General features: G+C 39.1%; 1 protein-coding gene across 2 annotated transcripts; it reads left to right on the top strand.

The window, feature by feature from the left end:
• The first annotated feature begins 3,254 nt into the window (after positions 1-3,254).
• On the top strand, positions 3,255-18,159 carry LOC144701206 (Peptidase M50 family protein). Of its 2 annotated transcripts, none has more exons than XM_078572947.1 (10): positions 3,255-3,535; positions 4,252-4,317; positions 7,456-7,522; positions 12,734-12,829; positions 12,905-13,011; positions 15,448-15,595; positions 16,848-16,928; positions 17,014-17,382; positions 17,459-17,785; positions 17,888-18,159. In XM_078572947.1, exons 1-10 carry the CDS (start codon positions 3,441-3,443, stop codon positions 18,050-18,052), a joined length of 1,521 nt encoding a protein of 506 aa, XP_078429073.1. In that variant the 5' UTR covers positions 3,255-3,440; the 3' UTR covers positions 18,053-18,159. The 2 variants fall into 2 exon arrangements, with proteins under 2 accessions (XP_078429073.1, XP_078429074.1); XM_078572948.1 differs by lacking the exon at positions 3,255-3,535 and adding an exon at positions 7,742-7,897 and having other exon boundaries at positions 4,251-4,317.
• The last annotated feature ends 5,672 nt before the right edge of the window (positions 18,160-23,831 follow it).

Below are 23,831 nucleotides of genomic sequence, written 5' to 3'. Positions count from 1 at the left end.
GTAAAGATCAAACAACCATGGTTAACCTAATCAAATTATCACTCTATTAAAAGTGAACACAGAGTCCAAGTGAAAGAAAATTTAAATTCAACTCTAAGTTAAAGAGAATTCTAAGTCAAATTTGACTCTGAGTCAAAGGAAACCCAAAGTCAAAATCAACCCTATTGAACTCAACCTTGAGTCTGAAACAACCCAAGTCCAAGTCACAGACAAGTCAAGGACACTAGGAGACAACACCTATTTAAGTGAATTACTGTATTTTCATGTTTATCTCAGTTAAAATCATGTACATACATAATCTTTGAGTTTCAAAATACATACATAATCTATCGTATAATACACAATATATCATTTCTTGACACTGTGACACAGGGTCCATGTGGATTGAAATTCCAGGGACTACAAGAGACATTACCCAAGTTGAGAAGCACACCTAAAAGATGTATTAGAAGTTTTCACCTAAAGGAGATCTCAGTAAGGAGGCCAGCCTGAGTTGGGTGGTTGGCACTAGAGGAGTTCAAGACCAAAATGGAAGTGATATAGGAGAACCATGAGCAGTAGGGATCACCATGATGAAGTTATCTACATCATGTATCACCGTAGTCGTACAACCCAATTGGGAGACATACAGATTAGGTTTACCTATAGAGGATTGGAGGTTCCAAACACCTATGTGAGTCCTACGTTTGGGACTTTTATCAAATTGTCACAAAAATATGAATAGAGGGGGACACAATTTTTTACACCCATGTGAGTCATTCTTGTAGCAGTAAGCCCATACCACTAGCCTGATCTACCTCATTAGTGCATATCTGCCACCTTGATCACCACATTGTGTGATGGAAATCATTCCATTCTGCTCACTCGACTCACTATATTTCCCCCATCACCCGACATTATTAAAAAATGTAGGTTAAGGTAGTTTTATTTCAACTAATTATTATTCGTTTCTAAAAGATAACATAAAAATTCATAAAATTTATTCTATTAAGTTTGGATAAATTAGTTCAAGTAGGAAAGTTATTTTCTCACTGTCTTAAAATTATTTTGAATTAATTTTTATTATCTTGCTTTTATTTGATTAGACTTAAAATTTCCTTAAAATACATAAAATACTTAAATGATATTAAAATTATATGTCACTTAATCTATACTTCCTCCGTGTGGATTTAGCCCTTACATGACATGTGTTTGTAAAAAATATAAATATTATAGAATAAATCAGAAGCCTTAAAGGAAAAAAATATCTTGAATTTCTCGCTTAATAATTATGCAGGAGTTGGTGGTGGGGAGCGCTGAATGGATGATGTGACGACAGTGGCAAATGACAACACACAAGTGGTGGTAGCATTCTTGGAATGGTGGAAAACATGAGGGATGACAAACTAGGGGGGCAAGTAGGCGTACATAGAGCATAAAATAAAAGTTCCCACTGAGCACTTGCGACATCAAATGAGAGGAACAGTACGGCAAACTTTGAGAAGAAAACTTAATTCCAAAATTCACTAAATAATCCATTCCAAAATAACTAAAAGATATCATTCACTAAATATTCAAAATTTCAATAAATATTCCATTCCAAATAACTAAAAATTCAATATTTTATTGAAAAAACTAAAACAGAAACATGGTGTGGATCAAAGAGAAACAGAAAATTTTAAAAGATGCTAGTTGCCTCTTCTGATAATGGTGATGTCCTTTGAAACAATGATGCTGGGGTGTTCGTCCCACCACACCTCTCACGCTTTCTCTCTCTCAGTTTGAATTATTTGAATTGTTTAAACATATCAGCGATCAATTCTCAATTTTCTTTCATGCCTGGATGAATCTTCTATTTTGAACTCAAATACCAAATACACACAGTGATTTGATCAGATGTAATTGAATTGCACCATCTAATTTAATCAGATCTAACTTGCCCAACCAAAAGTTGATTCGATGCAATTTTATCCCAGAGGTCTAGGGACGGTCAATATTTCATCAACAATGATGAATTTGATTTTTACATAGAAGAAGATGAAAGTGAGAAAACATAATTATGTGTTTATATGTTTCATAGTATACAACAAATATTTAAATTATATTTCAAATTAAATATCAAAAAACCAGTATCAAATATTGTAAGACCCCAAAGTAGGCGACATTTCCTGCACAAAGGCCAGCGTGTTTTTTGTGAGGACACGTCCGTGTACTTGGACTCAGAATAGGGGATCATGGGTGGTGACACCCGACCCTGATCTTTGAAGCCAATGCCCGAAAGGTGCTTGTGCACGTCGGCGGGCATATCAAGGAAGACTGCGCGCGCTGCACGTGCAGTCTGCCGATAGCACGTCTGTGGGCGCCAAGCGCCGCGCGAGGGTGCGCGATGCGCATGCTAGGCGGTAGAGGTATGGACGTTGTGCATGAGAACTGCGTGGGTGTACGTGCACGGGTGCTAGGCGTTGCGCGTGGGCGTACGTGCACGGGTGCTAGGCGTTGCGCGTGCGTTGCATGTGCAGGGCGCGGGGTGCATGGGGGGAGACATCCGGCCAGGAGACTTGGCATTGGCGTACAGAGAGCGCCGAGACGGCTGGGGGGCACGTGGCGCCTTTGCAGGTAGTGCTGGGCGCGCGGTGCCCAGCTTGGGGCACCGAGCACGTGGCGCCTACATGGACCGCGTGCGATGGTGTCAGTGCCGGGTGTTGTGGCGCATGGAGCGTCAAGGCTGAGATGGACTGGGGGGACCTGCGTCGCCCGACCCCGGGGCACACGTGTAGCGGCGGTGCCAATAAGCGGTAACAGGGGGCTGCCGGCCTCAATGCGCAGGAGCGCCACTACCCAGGCGCGCAACGCAGCGTCTCGTTACTTCTATATCATCCATGGTCTTCCCCCATATAATGGCTACGACTACAATGTAAACTATTTGAATATAATGCAATGACCCAATTCTTGTAAGGGGCTGCATCCACACCCTCTCTCCTTAACCTCCAAGCATTCTAAAACTGTTGCTCAAGACTTTCACTACTCAGTGTTCCTGCCCAAGCACTGAGGCCGGTACACGTCAATCTGACATTGTTCCTAGCTCGAGATTTGACCGCTTGAGAGAGACATCAGTACAACCATTTTCCATTTATTTTTTAAAAAGTAGTGATTCAAAGGCGGTTTGGAATAATAGACAGCTGAGTGTGATATCAGATTACCCAAATAATTATCTTCAAAAGAAATGTATTTAACTATTTAAATGTAGATGATTTGATCGAGTGACGCCGCAGTGAGTAAGATTTTGATCAAATATTTGATCTCTCTTCCGCGAGAGACCTAAGATTTTCTCAAGAACACATTTCTCAGCCAATGTTAATGTGTTTAATCATATATTAAACGATCAAGGAATTGCGAGGGGTTGTTTCCACCAGCAACGAAATCGAGATTCGAGCAGCGTGACAAAGGCAACGGTGCAACCAATGCCTGGGGAGAGACGATCGAGGCGAAATAGGGGATCACAGTCCCTTCTGCCGTTTCATTCCAGGAAGCGCCTCTCTAACACCGTATCGTGTTGGTAATCTCTTCTCCTCCACCGCGAAGTTGTCCGTCTCGGAATAGAGGAATTTTTTTCTTTTGGAACATAGAATAGAGAAAATGTTAATCTTGACTTTCGCGTGCCGTTGCTCTGGGACTCTACCCGTATTTTCGTTGCTATCGTTCGTGATCATAGTTCTTGTGGTCGAGACTTTGGTGGATTAGTTGATAAAACGATTAGGATCAACAATAATTATCCACGTTGAAGAATTTCTGAAATAAGATGATGTTAGATGGGTTCTACCAGTTTTCGCCACTGAAAACCGAGCTATGCAGATTTATTACATAAAAGTGCCGTTTCTTCTCCTTAGGTTGAGTAAATTTTTTTTTCCTTTAATATTTGCTAGTTTCGCTTTCACACTTATATTAATGTTTTGTGTTTTCCGTTCGTTGGCTGCTTGGTCGTTCCCTGAAATCGGTTACTGTTTAGCTTACTTGAACAAGAATTTTCGACTGATTTAGCGACTCAGTATTTGTACTTGTCTTCCTCTCATCTAATCTTTCTTAATTTATGAAGAACCCTCGTTTTTGCCGAGGAACCATTGGCAATGAGATCTTGTTTTTCATTCATTGTCATACTTCGGTAACCGTGTTCACTAGTAACGTATTCGTTACGTTTGGTGTCTTCTTGATTTAAAGTTAACAATGAACATTCGTAGAAATTTATTTTGTTTGGTTTTTATCTTATACTGTTAGGTATTGTGACGTCAAGATTTCTGCTTTCAATGGTTTCCTTTTTGTTCTGGGGTCTAGGCATGCGAGGTAAGTCTGCTTATTTTATTCGAATAATTAAATATGGATGTGCTGAGGCTTTTAGATTTTACGAATTCCTTTTATTCTGGGTTCGTGAGAGATCTGCCTAAGGAGTAAAATGTTAAGATAAAAGAAATCGAAGGCTGTTCGGGTATCCAAAAGAGGAAGTAAAGGCTATGGCTTTTACTGGCACTAGCATATAGGACGTCAAAGCCATTTTGATAAGAGTATACAGAAAGGAGGTTCTCTTTACTGCTCTATCATCTTTTTTCTCTTCTCTTATTTCTGTCTCTCTCTTTCTCTCTCTCTCTCTCTATCTCTCTCTCTCTCTCGTTTCTGCTATCTCTTTTACTATCCACTTATGGATGGGGAGGCCTGGGCCAAAAAAGAAGAAGCTCATCACTGGCAACCCATGGACGACCTCATCACCACATTTGAGCGAATTTTAGCTCTCTCCTCGACCTTGCTCTGGGGCTGATACTGATATGATCCCCTTGCCCATTTGAATGGTACTTTGGGCCTCTTTTATTACTCTTTCCTTCGAAGAAAACAACTCTCCCTTTAAGAAAGCAGCAAAATAGTGAGGTTTTGGAACTTCTGGCAGTTAGTTTCTTAGTTGATTAGTCTTTCAAAACTGTTATTCTCCCGCATTTCCACCTCTCAGATCATCTTTGTCTCCCAGTAAAAGCACTAGTCGTCTATCAGCTTATGGTTGCCAGTTCCTACAACTTTTTGGCATGTTTGGCAAACTTTCCCACAGTTCTGGCTGTTTGCAGCTTCCACCTAGCAGCAGGTGCGAAATTTACTCGCCTGTTTTTGGTCAGGAATGGTGAATCCTTTTTTTTGGGGATCTACTCTTCTGCTGCTCCACAATTGCCTCACCTGCTCGACTGACATCCATGTTGGCCACATCTGTTTTGCTGGTCACTGCCCCTCATCCACCTGTAGTTCTCTCTTGCTGCCAGCCCTCTTACTTCCTGCAAGCAACTTACACGGCTCAAACAGAAACCCAGAAATTGTCTGCACGTGCTCTGCGCTATTGCCATCCAGGCTGCTGTATAGCCACCGTCTGCCACTGTCGCTTCTTCCTACTCACTGCTGGCTTCTCCCCCTGTGCCAACAGTCTTTCCTGTACCACACTTAGCCACCCCCTGCTCTGCTGCATATGGTTTCTCTTCCTCTGCTGTTGGATCAAGCGGCAGAATTCTAAGCAACACAGTGGCCTCTCTTCATCTTACAACTTCACTCAACCAGACTGCAGCCTGCAGCGCACAGCCTGATGGATCGATCTCTGACTCATTGTTGGCTCATTTTAATTATCAAGGAACCAGTGTTGTTGTGGTTTTCAAGGTATCGATTTGGTTCTCAAGAGGATAGCTCCATTTCAGTCCTTGAGGATGCAGTGTGGTTCTCTAGATATCGTTTTGGTTCTACAGGTGGTGCCATTACAGTTCACCAAGAGATAGTGCTCATCTGATTCTAAAGGTGCCATTACAGTTGTCGAGACTGCAGCCATTTGGTTCCCAGGCGCTATTTGAGTGGCTAGCATGGCTCTGTGAGAAAGACCCTTAAAGGCCAGCCCCAACTGGGCTCACTTCAGTGGACCCACGCATGGTCACTGGCCGCAGCTGACCCCACCACAGCCCAGGCCTCGATGACCTTACCGAATGCAATCCTGATGTGATTCAGCATGCGGTCCAGAGAGGGTCCAGACATGATACTGCTGCAGTTCAGTCATAGTTCCGCAGTGGCCTGGGCCATGGTGGGATTGGCTGTGGCCAGTAGCCCATGGTTGGGCTCGCTGAGGTGAGCTCTGATTGGGTTGGCCTTTAAGGGTCTTCCTCACAGAGGCCAGCCTGCCACTGAAATGTCGCTGGGGTCCAGCTGCTGTATAGCTGCAGTCCAGTCATGGACACTCTGCAGTCCAGCAAGGTTCCAACTTGGGGACCAGCAGAGTGCTTCAGCAGTCCAGCACGTGGTCCAACCATGGTCCATCCTGGTTCCAACCAGTTGTACTGGCTCTAGGTCATCCTCTTGTGGCAATCTTCATCAATAAAAAATTGTGGTCCAGCAGCATCAAGTTTTCCTATCACACCTTCAATGGACCACTACCTTAATGTTCATCTTTTCTCTATTTCCTTTCCCTTGCCCTATCTGTTTTCTCTATTCTCTTTATTGCAAAGCTTGACATGAAATAAGGGTGTCTGTTAATTTTGTCTTTAAACTTTCTTTTTGTTCTCTTATCTCTCTCTATAGTTTCTCTTGCTTTGCTTTCTCTATACTTCTACCTCCCATTGATTCTACATCGAGTTTGAAAATTCTTCTCATATTCTACATCCACATTGGCCAGGAAATATCTAACTGCAGGTGGATCTCTTCTTATGGTTGACATAGAGAATGTTGAGATTAAAGCACTTGGGCCACCAAAAACATGTTCTTCTTATGTCTAACCTTAAGGCACAATTCATTTTTCCTCAGAAATTGCTGAGAGATGTTTACTGTTTACGAATTGTAGCAACAAGGTAGCATTGTGCTGGGATATTTTACGCACTTCGTATTCCTTCCTGAGAATATTCCTGAATTATTGCCTAACATTTCCAGAAGATCAAGCAGGGCCTAGGCAGCATTTACTCCCCAGATTTAGGGCAATTATATTGGTCCTTTGGTCTTCTTCTTAGTATACTTTCCCTTTTCCCCGTTCTGTCATACAGGGCCATCTGAATTAACTTGGCTCTCCCCCTATCAGGTAACCATTGATGGTCTCCGAATTAATGTACTCAAACTTCATGTTTCTAAGAAATTGATGAGCTCTTTTGTTTCAATGTAATCGCTGCAGGCTCCTTTAAGAAATCCAGGAGTTTGATATGGTACTTTGGGTTACCAAATAATATCACGAATTCTTGGTGTATCCCGTTGTAGTCTATATGCATCTTTTGGGAAATTCGGTCACAACTAGGCATTTTTAAATAAGTTGAACTTTTTTCATGCCATAATATTTAAACACTTTAATACTGGGACGAAAGTTTTCTTCCCTTTTTCATTGGCTTGTTGGGATCAGGTTAGTTGCCTGGTGCATTGGTCTTTCAGCTATCTGGCCTCCTTAAACTCTACTTTAAGGTAGTTTTTGCTGTTTATTTTTAATTTCAGGTTTTTACGTTTTTGGTTCACATTGGGCGTTGGTGTAAGCTTCATATTTTTCACAATCATTACAATGGTAAGTAGAAAAAGCTTTCCTTATATCTTTTTCATTACTTGCGTTTTTAAATCTATGGGAAAATCTATGTTCTTCAGAGGAATCTGGAAATCTTCTATTAGTTTTTAGTAATCTGTGGAACACTGTACTCAAGCTAATCAACGGGTAATACATTTTCTATTGGAGCTCTCTCATTGTTTTCTCTCTCATTGTTTTGTTTCTGTTATGACATCGATCCAGTCTTGCCAGTAGCAAAAGGGGTGCAAACGACCCTCTTTATTTTTGGGCCAGAAAGGGGCCACCCCAAGCCAAGCTCATCCAGCAACATGATTCATGGCTTGCCGTGATTCATTAAAAGTGAAATACCCCTCAGGGAGGAAGGTGGCCAAAACCCTCGTAAGCTCTCTCTCTCACTCTCCAGCTCACCACCTCCCTCTCCACTCCAGCTCTAACCCTACTCCTTCCTCTTCCTCGTTCTTAATCGGAGTGAAGTCTGCTGATTGAGTCAAAGACTTCCTCTTGTTCCGTTTCTCTTTCCCATCTTCTGTTGTATTTCTGCTGCAACTGCCTGGAAAAATATTCAATTGGACGTGAAATAGAGATTTTTCTCTTTGAGAAACAAAGGGTTTTATCAGTTGCTCAAAATTTATTGCTTCTCTAAGGCTACGATACTGACATTATTGGAATTGCTGGAATTATGGACTGATATTAGGTATAGGAGAAATCATTGAGAACCATTAAGGGTATCTTCAGCTTTATAGCCCATTAGAGGCCATTTTAGTCATTCAGTGTTTAGGGTTTGGGTGCCCTTTACTCTTTAAATAGTTGTAGCCCTCTCTTTAGGATGGGGGTCAAGAATCAAGGTAAGATCGGTGGCTTGACTCTCTGTCTCGATCTTCTTCATCTCTGACTGTGCCCTCGATTATCTAGCATACCCCTACCCTTGTCATTGCCTCGCTTAATCTTCAGCCGGCTCCCCTCTAATCCAATCCCTACCTCCTGCCAATCTATTCTCTTTTAATCTTCGACGATCCCCATCCCTGTGATCATTTAACCTTCACCATGTCTTCAGGCGACTCTTCCCTAGTCGATCTCTGCATTCTCTGTTTGACCTCTCCTGCGATCATTCCTGTACTACTCCCCAACCTTGGGAACATGTACATTTCCCCTCTATCACCTTCCCCAATATAAACCTACATCAAGGATTGTATCAAAGGTTCAAACGTGCAGGAAAGAGGCAGCATGTGTGGTTAGAGGCTGCCAACTGTAATAAATAACACGATGTGGTTTAGTTGGTTAATCAAGTCTTTTCTTTTTCAAATTTTCATCATGGAGCGTGGTGGAGCTGGAGCAGTTGGAAGGACCATTCCCAACGGCAAGGAGGAAGATATCCAATCATTTCTCCCAACTATCTTTCGCTTTCTGCTTGTTCTCTGGTGAACGATTGTAGCAAATGGTACCTACTCAGTTTTCTGCATCGATTCTTCTTGGAAGTGCTTAAACCACGAATCTTTATTCGTTTTAATGCACACTATAACATATTCCTTCCTCTCAAAATACATTTGTGATAATTCACACAGCTTGGAAAAAGGCCAAGGATGTGTTGATTATCGTTTATAGAAGCCTCGTAGTTGTCCCCTCTTCCTGTTACTACAAATCAGAGCGACAATTGGGAGGAGCAAATAGATCCTCTTGCAGATCGTCAATATTCCCTCTGAGCACCTTCCTCCTAAGTGGCCAATTGGCCTTCTGCCTCAGGGGCCCTCTTGGGCCATTGCTACACCCCCTCTAGTTCTTCCCTTGTTTTATTCAAATCTCTAGCACCTGTTCCTAGTGTGCTTAGTGCTTTCTTGATCCTCCTTATTCTTTCTACTTATTCCACTTGACACGGGCCTCATTCCAAAGCACATGCTCTCTTCCTCTCCAGTTGGCAGCTTTTACAAGAAAAGCCATGAATGAAGTTATTTACTGCTATCTGTAGGCTAACTCGTTGTCTAGGTACCCGTTTTTATTTCATATCCCGTCTCTTGGCACATCCCAATCTGGATTCACATAGCTGTCCCTGCAGAGCTCCAATATCACACTTTAGCGCTTAGAGTAGGCTTAGGTGTATGTTTTTTTCCTCCCAGATCTAATATAATTGGATGGGATTCCAGGGTCATGGAAAAATTCTAGAATAATATAGTTTGAGTTTTTTTTTCTGGGCATTAGGTTCAATGTGGAGCCTGAGGAAAAGAGCACCCAACAGGAGTAACATTGGTATCTCAATTCTAGTGATAGTTTGGGTTATATCTTCTCCCTTAGTATCTCTTCTGTGCTCATTTCCACTACTTCATTAGAGAGCAAAAACTATTGGTGTTTAGGGTTCAATGGTGGTATTGGAGTGAGCAATGGTAGATTAGTTACACTGAGAGATTAACTATACCACTTTAGGCTATCCATGTGGGCTATATGGAAGAATTTAAAGTCAGCGTGTGATCAGTGATGCAGTGTTAACCCCAGCGTTCCAGAACAAGGATTTGTACTTGTTGAACTTACAAATCGGTCCCCACATATTTGTAAGAATGCAAGAACAGGAAAAGACTTGGCATGGAATTCTACTTGAGAAGAGCTGCATATCAAAGAGAAGGTGCAAGAATGGCAAAAAGGCATCAACCAGGTCTGCATGGATTCCATGTGCATTAGTGTTAGGCCCCTAACTAGGCGACATTCCCTGCCCAGAGGCCTGCGTGCTTGTTGGGAGGGCGTGTTCGCGTTATAGGCTCACGACATTAAAGGACTGAGTCATTATGGGTAGCGATGGCACGCGCGGGCGCCAACGTTACGCGCAAGCGCCAAGCGCTGCGTGGGAGCGGGAAGCGCTGCACACGGGCGTGGGACGAGCAAGCTGGGCGGCGTGCCGTGGGTGCAGCGCGCAGAGTTGTGCGGGGTGCCGCGCAGCGGCCGCACGAGCAGCGTGCGCATTGCATGGAGGCGGTGAAGCGCTCCTGCGGGTAGTGCTGGGCTCGTAACGCCCAGCTCGGGGTGTCGAATGCAGTAGCGTCGTGCAGACTGCGTGCGAAGGTGATGACACGGGTGCTGGTGGCGTGTGTGATCGTCAAGGCAGGGGTGATGTGAGTGATCGCCACGCCCGCGGGCGCGCGGCGCCCGGCCTGGGGCGCTTGTGTAGCGGCGGAGCGGCAGCCTCGAGGCGGTGTGGCGACACTACCCTGGCGCAAGGCGCCTCGTCCCGTTCTTCGTATCACCCCTCGTCTTCCCCCATGTAATGATCCCAATGATGATGTACTCTTTTATGATATTAATGCAATGACCCTATTCCCTGACGGGGCTGCGTCCCCACCATCTCCTCTAACCCTTTCTATGCGATCTTAAGCATTTGCAAAGACTTCCGCTGTAAGAGATCAAGGCTGCGCAGTGTTTTGCTCCGAGCACTGAGGCCGGCACACACCAGATTCGAGCAAGAGACCTAGCTCGAGATTTGACTGTGTGACAATTAGAGATAGACGAGATTTTGAAAAATGATCAACCAACTTACATCCTCTCGTCTTAGAAGAACAGCTACTCAGTGTTCCACGTGGGAAGCTTAAGCCGAAAGCAAGGATAGACCAGGGAACGAAAGCATTGGCTTATTCTCACAATCTAAATGTGAAGCCAAAGAGGAGACAATGTCTATTTGTTCCATTTGGACTCACATTTTGTGGTGTAAAAATTTGAGCACTGATCTCTTAGCTAAAATATATAACCGATATCTAGGGGTCTGCATCTCTTCTCAATATTTATGGAGGATGTTGACCTCCAACATGGGGAATCAGAGAAAACCAACGGCATTTGGAGTACTGGCTAAGAAAGAATATATGAACAAAGATGAGCTCCAGAGTAGCAAGCCGGACATACAACTAAAATAGACATAACCGATAGGAAACAAAGAAAGGGCTGGGCAAGAGCCAGGGCATCGTTTAGCCAATACATTGACTTTCTTTATATCAATCAAACAAGAACTAGGTGAAGGTTAGAAAGAGAAGCTTAAAATTGAGAAGCTTGAAGGATGACTCAAGGCAATTATCTTAAAAGATATTACCTTTCAGAGGAGGCAATCTAGACCAAGGAGAAGGTGCCTATTGAGAGAATATATTGGAACGGGACAGGTACATAACTTTGCTCGGTAACATAGTATTGAGTTGGAAGAGTTTTCTTAGATAACTAGAGGGGGGCCGTCTGTGAGGAGGTCTAACTAATACTTAGTTTAGAGTGTCCTGGGTCATTAATTGTGTCGCTGGTGGAATTGACCTGCAGAGAGATAAGGGTTTCCAGGAGAAAAACAAGATTCAATTAATTAAAATAAAAAAAAACCCCACTTTATTCTGGAGGGCGCTTATGGGCCTCATGCTTAGGCCCTATTTGCCATCAGGTGAAGAGTCCAAATGATCCTTATATAACAGGCCTTATGGGGATTAGACATGAGGTTAAGAAATTCTTTTAAGGAACGGGATAAGGGTTTTTGCTAAGGTTTCTATGAAACCCTAATGAGTCTTCCTTTTTTATCGTGCTTGAGAAAATGCTATCTTCTTTATTAATCTCTTATTTTTGTTGTTTACTTCATTCCCACCATATATCTCTACATTGTTCCCCATGTCCAGATATAAAGAATCCACAGCATCCTCAATCAAGAAAAAAGTTATTCGTCATTCGCTTTATATTTTCTAATTATTATTTTTTCTTCCAAGCCAAAATAAAGGCTCTCTTGGCCCACTGTGAGACTCGAAATCTGGGATCATTTAGTGGAATTTCCTTGGGTTTACACATATCTTTATGAACAGATACAACACAGGGAGAGGAAAACTAATATTGAAAATAAGATTAGCTCCAATACACATTTAATTACACTATCATGTTGTGGGAATTTAATTAGTTTTTCAAATCTCATGGAATCACATCAGAATATTCTCCTTCATCTACTTTCCAATGTATTAATACACTTCGCATAGCTCTCTGCCTTTGTAACTGGATTCCATTCAGTAGTCTGATACCTACTGGTTGTTTTTCCTTTATCCTGGCATTAGTTTCGACGTTTTGGTTGCTAGAAAAGCATGATTGTTGAAACATTTTGCTGGTATAAATTTTTTGTGAGCTACATTTTCATGGTGAGAAACAAGATGATCCATTTCCTCTTCTTGATATTATTTATGTCGTTTCCTGTAAATGTTAATATGTTTTTTTTCCAATGATTACCAGATTCTTCTGCAGCAGTTGGCATGCACCTTCCTGGAATTCAGTGGAAAAAGCTTTTGTAACTTACCTTTTGATTGGTTGACGGGCGTTCCGTCTTTGGTTAGTACATTCATCTGCTTGGATCATGGCTTGCTTTGTTAATCTGGGTTACATGAATTTTTTATTTCCATTCAGGCAGCTTCTCTCAAGTTGTTATCCCTGATGGATGGGGCCATCATGATTTTATCGACACTGATTTCTGTGTTTGTTCATGAATTTGGGCACGCCATAGCAGCCTCAAGGTAAAAAAATTACATTCTTTACCACAAATGAAATGCATGTGTTGTTTATGTTGGAGAATAATTTATTTTGGATGACATGTTTTTGTTACCAAGTTTTTCCACAAAAGAAACACTGTTATCAACCTCATTCCTTTATATTTATGATAAATACAGGTCGTGTTTGATATTAACACTACAAACGTGGATATTCATTTATTTATTTTATTTTTTGAAGGAAAAAGAGGGAAGATGTCACGATCTATTCCCTATAGTATGCCCACTAGGGGCATTCTCATCTTGCACTTTCCTTTAAATATGTAGCCCTCCTCGTTGGAGGGCAGGATTTGAAGTTACAAGTAGTGGCACAAAACAGCCTAAAATGTTTGTGAACTGTATCTTCAACATGATGTTTCCCGTACATATACTGTCTCTCTCTCTCTCTCTCGCATAGAGAGAGCGAGCTATGAAATCAGACATCGTGAGCCACTCTTTTCCTTGCTAATCTTAACCCTCTTTTCTCTCGTTTTGACTCCTCTATTGGCTCTTCTGGTTGATATGATCCTGATAAGATCAACAATGTTGTATATTTTTTGAATATACTTCCCTCCAAGAATCCGCGACTGAGTAGTCGTTCACAATTACAGTAGGTATAGAGCTGTGAAATGGGGAATGCGGTGTAAGTAAATGGAATAGGAATGTTGCCGAGACGACTCCTCCTCTCCGGGATGAGTTCCTCCTCGAGCGCGGGCGCCTCCTCCTCTCCGGGATGAGGTCCTCCCTCCAGGCGACAGAAGCTCCAACTCCTCCCGCTCTGGCCCTTCCGTCCACTCTGGAATCGGAAAAAAAACAAGAATGCACGAATGACCCCTATACCTGTTTGGGGTCTTTATTTATATGGTGGCGCCAGGTACTTCTTGTTTAGTCTGCTTGGTCAACCTGGCGTTGACTCGACCACTTTCTCTTCCTTCTTTGGTACTCTCGTGAATAAAATCTATCAGATCCCTACCTCCGATTTGGGTTAAATAGGCAGATAGATGATTATACAATTTCATAAGATAGCTTATTCTATACTGCTAAAGCGATAACATGTGTTTCTCACGTGTTACACAACTTTTGGCTGGTATAACTGTTGAAATTACTTTGTAACGTGTCTGTATTTAGTCGTTCTATGCTAATGAGGAAATGATGTTTTTTGCTTGTTCAACTTTGAGTCGTTCTCTCATGTTTCTGTGACCTAGAACTGGCGGCAAACGCTAATCAGGTATCTGTACCCTGTTGTCTCATAGTTATCTGTCTGAGGAAGTCTTGACACTGGAATAACGATGAGGGCCGACAGGCCTAAGATGAAATTTAGGCAATTCTAGGTTGAATACATTCCCAGTTATTTTTCCTGAGGTTGGAATTGGATCTGCTTCTTGGATCTTGGGTTTGTTGCATCCCAATTACTTTGATGCAGAATATCAATTATGACGATGACGTCAGCTGCTGATGTCATCAACGTCAACTATCATCGAAGGCCAGTTGATGAGGTTAATTTTTTAAAAGTAGATTTTACTAAGTTGACAACTGATGTTGCCAAATGGCATCAACCGTGTGTGATGCACCACCATCCTCAACAACAACAGTCAAGTCTAACCTCATCAACATTATCATCATCGTCAATCTTACTAAAATTCGTCAACTTTTATGAGGGTCATTGACGTTGACGATGAAGTTGTAGAGTATCAAATCCTACTATGGCTTTTGAATATTGGAGTAATTACAGAGAGTTTTGTATTCTATAACTCACGTGTAGCATTCTGGAAGGAGAAAGAAACTAGGAATGATGATATTTCCTTGCTCTGATGTGTTTCATTTTCTCTCACCTTGGGATCAATGCACAGCTTCTACCTAATGACAAACATGCTATCTGAGAAGAATTTTTTGAAATTTAGTTAGTCCTATTGCTAGGATTCTCTAAAATAGCGGACATAAGCGCATGAATTTCAGGTTATTTTGGAATCTAATTTTTAGATCTACTTGTAAAACGGATCAAAATTCGTGCCAGCATACTTTTCATAAACTTTTTGCATGATTCCATTTTTTGTATCCTCTATTCGAAGCTTTTATCCTTTGATTGAACTATACGTTCATTTATCGTGATTAAATTTGTTCATAATGAACTCTGGGAATAAGCTTTAAGCTCATTATGCTCCCCTCTGATTCCATTTTTTAGCTATTTTTCTATCACATTAACAACTGCGTGATTTATTTAGATCAGAATGATGTCTTTTTCTCCTTTTTTGGGCATTTTTTGCTGGTTCATTCTTCATGCATTTAGAGCTACGTTGCATAGTTAGTTTCGTAGTTACGTCGCTTTATTTCTTTCCTTTTCTTTGTATGCCGCTACATAAATTTAGTGCTTCATTTTTAGATTCTCATTGCCGATAATTTTGGCCACACCAAAACAAATGGCAGTCAGGGTGTGCAAATAGAATACGTTGCAATATTTCTGTCGATCATATTTCCCGGTGCGTTGGTTGCTATCAACGAGAGTGTGCTTCAGACTTTGCCCTCCTTGGCTGCACTTCGGGTTTATTGTGCCGGCGTTTGGCATAATTTTGCTGTGAGTTTTCCTGGAAGCCTTCTCGTTATGCTGCTGTATTTTTGTAGTTCACTCCTTTTTGGTATCAGACCAAATACATTTGTTATTATACACTTTGGTCTGCCATCTCATCATCATGTTTTCCCTACTCAGAATAAACTTGGTAAGACATGATTACTAGTAAAGCGGATCATTAGACAACCCCTTTCAGCCAATGGGGGAAAGAGGGTTGAGATTTTCATTGGTCACGTAATGAATGATTAGATCCTTTTTCATGAACTGAACTTATTTATCAGCTTAGAATGCACTAAAATATTAGTGACCTCCTACTTGAAAGGAACATTAATTATCAACTTTTGTCCACTTTGTTGAAACTTTGGCCGCAAAAGTTAAAACATCCATCATTATTTTATATTTCATTGTTAGCTAATAATTTTAATAGTTTTTTTTCAAAATAATTTTAATTTTAATTGGTTTCATTTTCCATTTAACGCCTGTTATTCGTGAATTTTTTTTTTCACTGTTGTGGTCTGATGGTTTCTCCCATATAATTTTACAGTGATTAATTTTTTTTTAAAAATGGTTGCAGCTAGGATCTTACAAACTTAGAATGGCATGGCGCTGTTGAGTGTCTGAAAGGGCAAAATACTGAACTTGGTGAAGAGAATATGAAGATAGATCACAAATTACATAAGGCAGGGCGATGGGATTGGCCCCGCCGTCCAGGGAGAAGAATTAGGGTAGAGAAAGGAAAAATATGAATTCAATTAAAATTGAGGGTTCCGTCTTCCTCTACATGGTTCGGAGTCCAAAGAAAGGGAAACTATGATTATACCATTTTGTTATTAAAAAAAAATGATTATACCATTTACTTTTGACAAGAAAGGGAAAATACTATGACTTCTTAAAATTGTTAGTTCTTTTCGGAGCTGGGAGGGAGGATAGAATTGGAAGCGGACCTTGATTATTCCTTTATGATTACGTTGCATCTAGTTATGCTTTCAGTTCACATTAACTTAGTGGGACGACCATGTAACATTATACCAGTTGAATTTTAAAGTCTCTTGAGTTAGTGGGAATTATATTTAAGTTCCAATCAACAAAGGGAGTGGTAGCACATGAATGAAGATATTTTATGTCTCCTGTCTATAGAATTTTATGTTTCCCAACTGAAGATAGAAGGTTGATTATGGCTTCGGGGGTGATCTTCCCTTTTCCCTTATAACAAAGAATTTTTTTACCTGCTTTTGACTTACTTGTCCATTGCCTACAGTTTTCTGCAGTGTGTGGTTTGACCTTGCTTTTGCTGCCAACGGCATTATATCCAATGTATATACATGGAGAAAGTCCAGTGGTATGTATCCCTATCCCATCTCGAAAACTTGCGTTGCCTTCACATTACCGTTAATGATCTAAACTAGAATTTTGTGCGGTTGCAGGTTCTAAACGTGCCTCCCTCATCTCCATTAGCGGGATATCTGTCTTCAGGTGACATTATTTTGTCATTAAACGGCCAAGAAATTCATAGCCCTATTGAATGGTCTGAGAAGGTTTCGGATCTGGATCCCAGATTTCGTAATCTCCCTTACAATTCATTGCAACCAAGTGGTTACTGTATCCCACAATCCTGGATAGAAGAGAAAGCTGTTTTAGCGGTGGAGGGTGAAAAGGCTTGTCCTGGGGACCTTGTGGCTTTTAAAACTACTGCTTCAGATGGAAATAACTCTCGTCAAGGATATTGTTTTCCCCCACAGGATGTTGTAAAATTGAAAAAATGTGGGTCTGGATGCAAAAATACTGCGTCAGAGGTTTGCAAACTATAATTGTATTATTTATTTTTTTACTCCTTTGAAAACAATTTACCTTTTTCTTTCACTGCTTCAGGATGAATTCTGCTTAGGACCTGTTCAGAGCCCTTACTCAGTATGGGTAGAAGTGTCATTCTTAAGATCCCATGACTCAGAGTGTCTGAAAGTTGTAAAAAATAAAAGATCATTGACGGTTAGTGGTCTTGAATCTGGGCCAAAGACATGTCGTGAAACCTTAGTTTTTGTTGGGGATATTTCTGCGGCGAATTTGATCAAGTTATCTGCGTATTATCCCCGGTGGTCTGTCGGATCATTGAGCATTCACCTTCCCGACATTCTGGAAAGGGTTTTTTTATCTATGCTGCGCGTCTCTGCCAGCCTTGGGCTTCTCAACAGCATGCCAGTGCGTAACATTCAATATCTTTTTGCTTGTAGCTGATTTATGTGAAATTTGATCAGCAGTGTTTGTTCCATTGAAAAACCCAAAATTTTGTTTGCTTTTCAGGCGTTCTATCTGGATGGGGAGTCCATGCTAGAGGTCAGCGTTGGTTGTGTTACTTGGCTTAACCCTCCAACTAGGCGGAAAATCTTTTGGTCGATCCTCTTTGTGGGATCTTCTTTGATTTCCATCACTGTTGTAAGACTTCTTTTCTTGATTTATTATGGATAAATATGACGGGTTTCCATCCGTGGAAACTACTGTTCATATTTCTCATGCGTAACTATCTAACTTATTGTGTGTACATTATTCTGGCTAGCAATATGTTCATCAACTCATCCATAATGTAATTTTGCCGAGTCTGAAAGTCGACCATCAACCCATCCATAATGTAGCTTAATCTCCTACATGTAAGTTTGACTTGGAACTCCGAAAATATTTTGGAGCTTATTTGAAAATTTGACTTAAATGAATCTTCCTATACAAATGATTTTGAACATTTGAATTTGGCATTTTTATCATATGAATTATGGCAGAGTAATAGTAGGAGCAGGGCATATTTTTTCAAAGAAAATAAACCTAAGGAATCATAAATAGAAAAGTTAATGAGATTAGGGAGTTAGGCATGAAAAGGATGTGGACGTCACGACTCTTGAGTTTATGGTAACGCTTAAAAGTTTTCACAAGCATAAAATCAAAATCAAAATAAATATAAATCAATAAATCCTTTCCTGCTGGGTTCCATTATATGAGAATTTGTTAAAATTTTTTAGGCGGTCTTATAAGTGAAATCATTGCTCAATAATGAATTAATTAAATTAAAAATTGATATTATTGAGTATATTGCCTAGAATAATATATTTATAAAGAAAAAATAATTTCATCGAAACAACTCGAGTAACAAATTCTGTCCATAGCCATTCCCTGGGGTTAAAAATATAAAAATGCAGTATTAAACATATTTCATCGTTAGTTTTTTCTCTTTGAATATAGATCATATATTTTTCTTCCAATTTGTATTTGTTTATAATATTTCCAATAAAAGAGAGAATTAGTACCTTGGTTTTGTATCCTCAGATAAATGCACCCTCAAATAAATGTTTTAAATGTTCTAATTGATATCTAGGTCCACTAAATTTATGTTTAGATTGTCTTATTTCACATTTATATTAGTATAAATTGATCTGTTATTCTAGATAATGCCATCTAGGTTTCAGATTGGTATGACTGTTTCCGGAAGAAAAATCATCAAACGTTTAAAATTAATATAAAATACTAACCCATTTTTAAATTACTGTCATAACCTCATCTTCAGCTTGAAAAGCTATCATATGGTTGTTTCCACACATAGTAAGTAAATTTAAATCGTATGTACTCTGTTCTTGAGTGTGAATATTTTCTTGTCCTAAATGAGGATTAGAAACTAATATGATACTTACAAATATTTTCCAAGGGGGAAGCATGGCTGGAAGAATAAAATGTGAATATATATATATATATTCGCTAGTGAGGATATATATATATATATGTGAATATATATATATATTAAAATGACATCAGATTCACTCTATCATAATCATAACGAGTAAGTGACATTCCCATTTAGTTTTTCTCTAGCTTTTCTATAGATTCCGTTCTGATTTTTTAACAAACATGAAACCAGAATGGTATAGGATGACAGGAAGCTGAAAAAATATGCATGTCGATATTCGCTGATTCATCTGATAATTGATAGGCTTAAGAATGCTTATTTTCCACATTATAGTTATGGGAAATAAATTTTGGTTTGTATAGATGAAAATGATGTTGTTGACTTTATCCTTGTCCACCTGTATCAATATATATATTCGCTAGTGAGAACAAGCGGGTTGAGAATTAAAATTTTATTATCACTTTCATTGTGTAATTTTGAATTGTTTTTCCTAGTTTGTAGGTCCAAGATCTTGTCATTCTAGACCAAGCTATGGCCAAAACGAAGTATCTTAAACCAAGGAATGGAATAAATTATTTTATTCAAGTTTATTAACTTCCTCTAGATAAGGCCAGTAAAAACAACTTTCAATATTTTTCTCGTGTGTCAATAGGTTTCAAGATATCCGATACACTATACAATTTATCTCCTTAGTGAGATAAGTAATATTGGATGAATTTCTTAGTAACATGTATTTCAAACCGTTTAGTGCATCCTCTGTGCACATGTAAACCAAGTCTATGATTTATACCACATCATGCATTCTTTCCATTTTGTTAAGTTCCATACACATGTATCTCCTTTAGGTGCTTTATATATTTGATATTATGAATTTACCAGACTAAATATGCTTCAAATCCCATGTATACATTCATTCAGATACTATTATCTTCTCATTCTAGAAATTTCACTTGATATTTTTCGTGGATTAGTGATAAAATACTCCAGGATCCTCTCTAAGTTTTATTTTACCAGTGTCAATCTATATTTATTGAAAATTGAATACTATTTCGTTGATGAGTTTAGGAAAAAGCTTGTCCAAAAGTCATTTTCAAAATATCTTGTAGAACTATGATAGAACAAGCGTCAAAAATATAGGTCCCAGGTTTCAAGCTTTAAATATGCATATGTAAACCTAGTATATAATACTTTTATTTGCTGTAGATTTTTGTCATGTTTTAAGTCAATATTAGCTAATATAACACAAAATTACTAGTAGACTATTGGTTGGTATTCTTATTTATCAAAGATTTTAATTTAAGGTTGGACTACTCATTTGCCTCACCCTACTAAACCCTCAAAATACTCTCTCTTGTTTATTCATTCCGTCTAGACAATAACACACTTCTGAAACCCATTATCCAGTTCGAATACAAAATCCCCATCTCAAAATTTCCACTTGATTTCATATATTATCGGGAGAGTAAAAATCATGTTGATAAAACTCTTGGACATTAGAAAACTCGTAGGCTATAAAGAAGCATTCAACATTCATAAAGGTTGTTTTTTATATTGTCAGGTGTCATATTAATTGAAATATTTAATGTAATGAAATGGTTTTTTGTGGATATGACACTGGAGGCGAAAATTTAATAATTACCGAAGGTCAGACCAGTGGAAGAGGAAAATGAATGTTGGATTTTACTGACCCATTTAGTTTTATGTATATAATTTTCAGGAGAAGATAAACAATATATATTTCTTCCATCACCTTTATTCTTTATTTATGAACATATATATTTATTTTTAATTAAATATTAAAATTAAAATTTGATGCATATATAATGCTCAAGTTATCTTCCACATCTAATGATTTCACTATAAAAGATAAAAACTAGAAGATGAACCTTCTTGTAAGTTAAAGTAATTTATATGATTATAGGATAATTCTTTTGAATTTTAGTTTTCTGCATTTATCATAAGAATAATTAAAATGATAAACTACTTACATTTAAAATATTTATACTTTTAGTGATGAACTTGTGAGTTCAAATTTTTGCATGCCTATCTATTTTGAGATATTGATCATACTTATCATTTTCTTGCATCCCTGAATTTGGAACATGAATCTTTATAGTTAAGGTGTTAGATATTTAGTTTGGGAATTAAATATCATATAATGATAAATAACATAGTCCCAATTGTGAATGCCATTTTTACTTTAGGAGAAGCATGAGCAGAAGGATGCCCCAGCCCACTCTAGCAGCCATTTTTTTACAAGCATTTTTTTGAGGGACGGTTGGTCTTCCGGCAATGCTCTTATGGACAAAATTAGTTATTTTCTGAGCTGTGACTCTAATCACTATCCCAATAACAGCCATGACAACCATTCCAGTTGGTCCACCAATAGTGGCCGAGGTAGAGGATTCAGACATGATCAAAACGATAGGAAAAAGGAGTAAATTAGAATCGTCTACAATATTGATGTGAAGTGCCTTTGAGAAAGTGGACGAATAATAGGGAGCATGTTCTGCTGTAATAACAGACAACTTCCTCTTAATCACTTCAATACTGGGTTTACCTAGCTGAGGTATATGCAAAAATAAATTTCATTTGGGCAGCTCCCAAGAGTGGTAAGTCAGTCGTAGGTAGATGATTAAGAAGAAGTTCTGGAAGATAGTTTCAAGATTGGTGAAGTGATGCAACAGTGATAAGTCTCCTTGCTTAAGAAAAAATAATCACTCAGATAGCTTCTCACAGTATCCAAGTAATAATGGATGAATGCACCATGGTCCACTCATCTATTGAGGGGAAGTTGATGACGATGGAAGCAACATAAGTTAAGAGAGAGCTTCTCCCGTGACCGAATGAAGTTCTGAAACCTTATCGTCCAAGATGCATAGTTTATATCGGTAAAGATAACTGGGCGGCAATCCCTGATAGGACAGTCAACTGGGAAGCGGCCATTGGACGGGTTATAAATATTATAATTGGTGAGATTTCTCTAGCAGAAGAAGCGCAGTCCTTCGTCGTTGGCTATGTACAAGTAGGGCCATAAACAACAGCAGACGCAGTCACTGAAGGAAGATGCCAAACAGGGTATTTTGCGGTAGCATGGCTATGGCCAGTTCATGTGACTTCATGGCATGCAACAGTAGGAGTAGATACCTAAAAAGAACTTTGGACCATTTAGCTGCCTTGTCAGTACTTGGGTTAGGATAATGACTAATCAACTTAATGAAGCATTTTAAATGATTACGTTGTATATCTAAGATAGATCTCAGTAATACTTTCATGGATAGAAGTAAAGATTCTACGGTCATAAAATAGAGATCGCAATGTGAATATTCAATGTTACGGAGGTAAAGCACTGAAGTAAAAATATCTGACAAATTGCATTCTTGATCCTGCTTGTACAGATTATTGTACCTCGATTTCATGATCGACCTCAACTCCAGCATTGTTTGTTTTTATGTAAATATTGTGATATATTCATGTCACAACCGTCGAAGTATTTACTCTGTCTAATTAATGATACCCAAATTATTCACTATTTTATGATGCAGATTGAGTAGATTTCCATATTAACAGAAGTATTTTCGACTGGTCAATGACTTCCTGGAGTTATGGGTCCGAATGTAAGGAAATGGCACGTTCTAATGTTGAACCGGTCTGACTTGACATACATTGCTTTGAGCTCCTTACATATCAATATATTACCCATTTTTCCCCAGACCTAGTATTTCATCAATTCATCGAGTATGTTGAGTTTCGACTAATTAGAAATAACCTTTAGTCCAAGGTGTCAGCAACATGCTGAGGATGACATTAAGTTCATCTTGTCTTCAACTTTTATTTAATAAACTTGTAGCTTTTAATGCATATACTCCAGTTTTAGGGGATTCGTATAAAAGAGATTTGTAGGCCAACATGCTGAGGATGACATTAAGTTCATCTTGTCTTCAACTTTTATTTAATAAAAATGTAGTTTTTAATGCATATACTCCAGTTTTATGGGATTCATATAAAGGAGATATTTAGCCCAACATGCTGAGGATAACATTAAGTTCATCTTGTCTTCAACTTTTATTTAATAAACTTGTAGTTTTTTAATGCATACTCTACAGTTTTAGGGGATTCATATCAAAAAGATTTTTAGGAGCATTATGCATTTCACCCATTTAATATTAATTGTGAATATTGATATCAGCATTTTGATTATTTGGCTTTCTCATAAGTAGTGAATAACTGAAAAGAAAATGGAGTGGTTTCTATTCATTTTGGGCCTAGTCTTCTATATCTTGAACATAGCCTATGGATACGTCTTGTGTTTATGACACCATAAATTTTAGGTCTGAAATTGGACGCTTCCTTTTTCATCTTGGACCCTTGTGATTAACGCATGAAGTTAAAATTCATGAATTTGTCTATTGTCGAATCTCTACATCCTTGCCATTATTCAATTAAGTATCGCCTTTCTCAATCATCTAAAATTTCACATTGAATCATTTGGTATTTTTCACAAAAAAAGGATTTTACAAATTATGAAAGGTTATTCTCAAAATAATGAAATTTGGGACAACTTTGAGATGTTAAAAT

This window comes from Wolffia australiana, chromosome 3, assembly GCF_029677425.1.
Source record: "Wolffia australiana isolate 7733 chromosome 3, ASM2967742v1".
NCBI lineage: Eukaryota > Viridiplantae > Streptophyta > Magnoliopsida > Alismatales > Araceae > Wolffia > Wolffia australiana.
The sequence above is the reverse complement of the archived record's forward strand: the minus strand, read 5'-3'. Positions and strand labels throughout refer to the sequence as shown.

Excerpts from the sequence above, each read along its gene's own strand:
- LOC144701206 (XM_078572947.1), top strand. The coding sequence starts at position 3,441 with ATGCCTGGGGAGAGACGATCGAGGCGAAATAGGGGATCACAGTCCCTT. Across the intron at positions 15,596-16,847 it reads GCGTTTGGCATAATTTTGCT|TTTTCTGCAGTGTGTGGTTT; the intron begins GTGAGTTTTCCT and ends CATTGCCTACAG. Across the intron at positions 17,383-17,458 it reads GCAAAAATACTGCGTCAGAG|GATGAATTCTGCTTAGGACC; the intron begins GTTTGCAAACTA and ends TCACTGCTTCAG.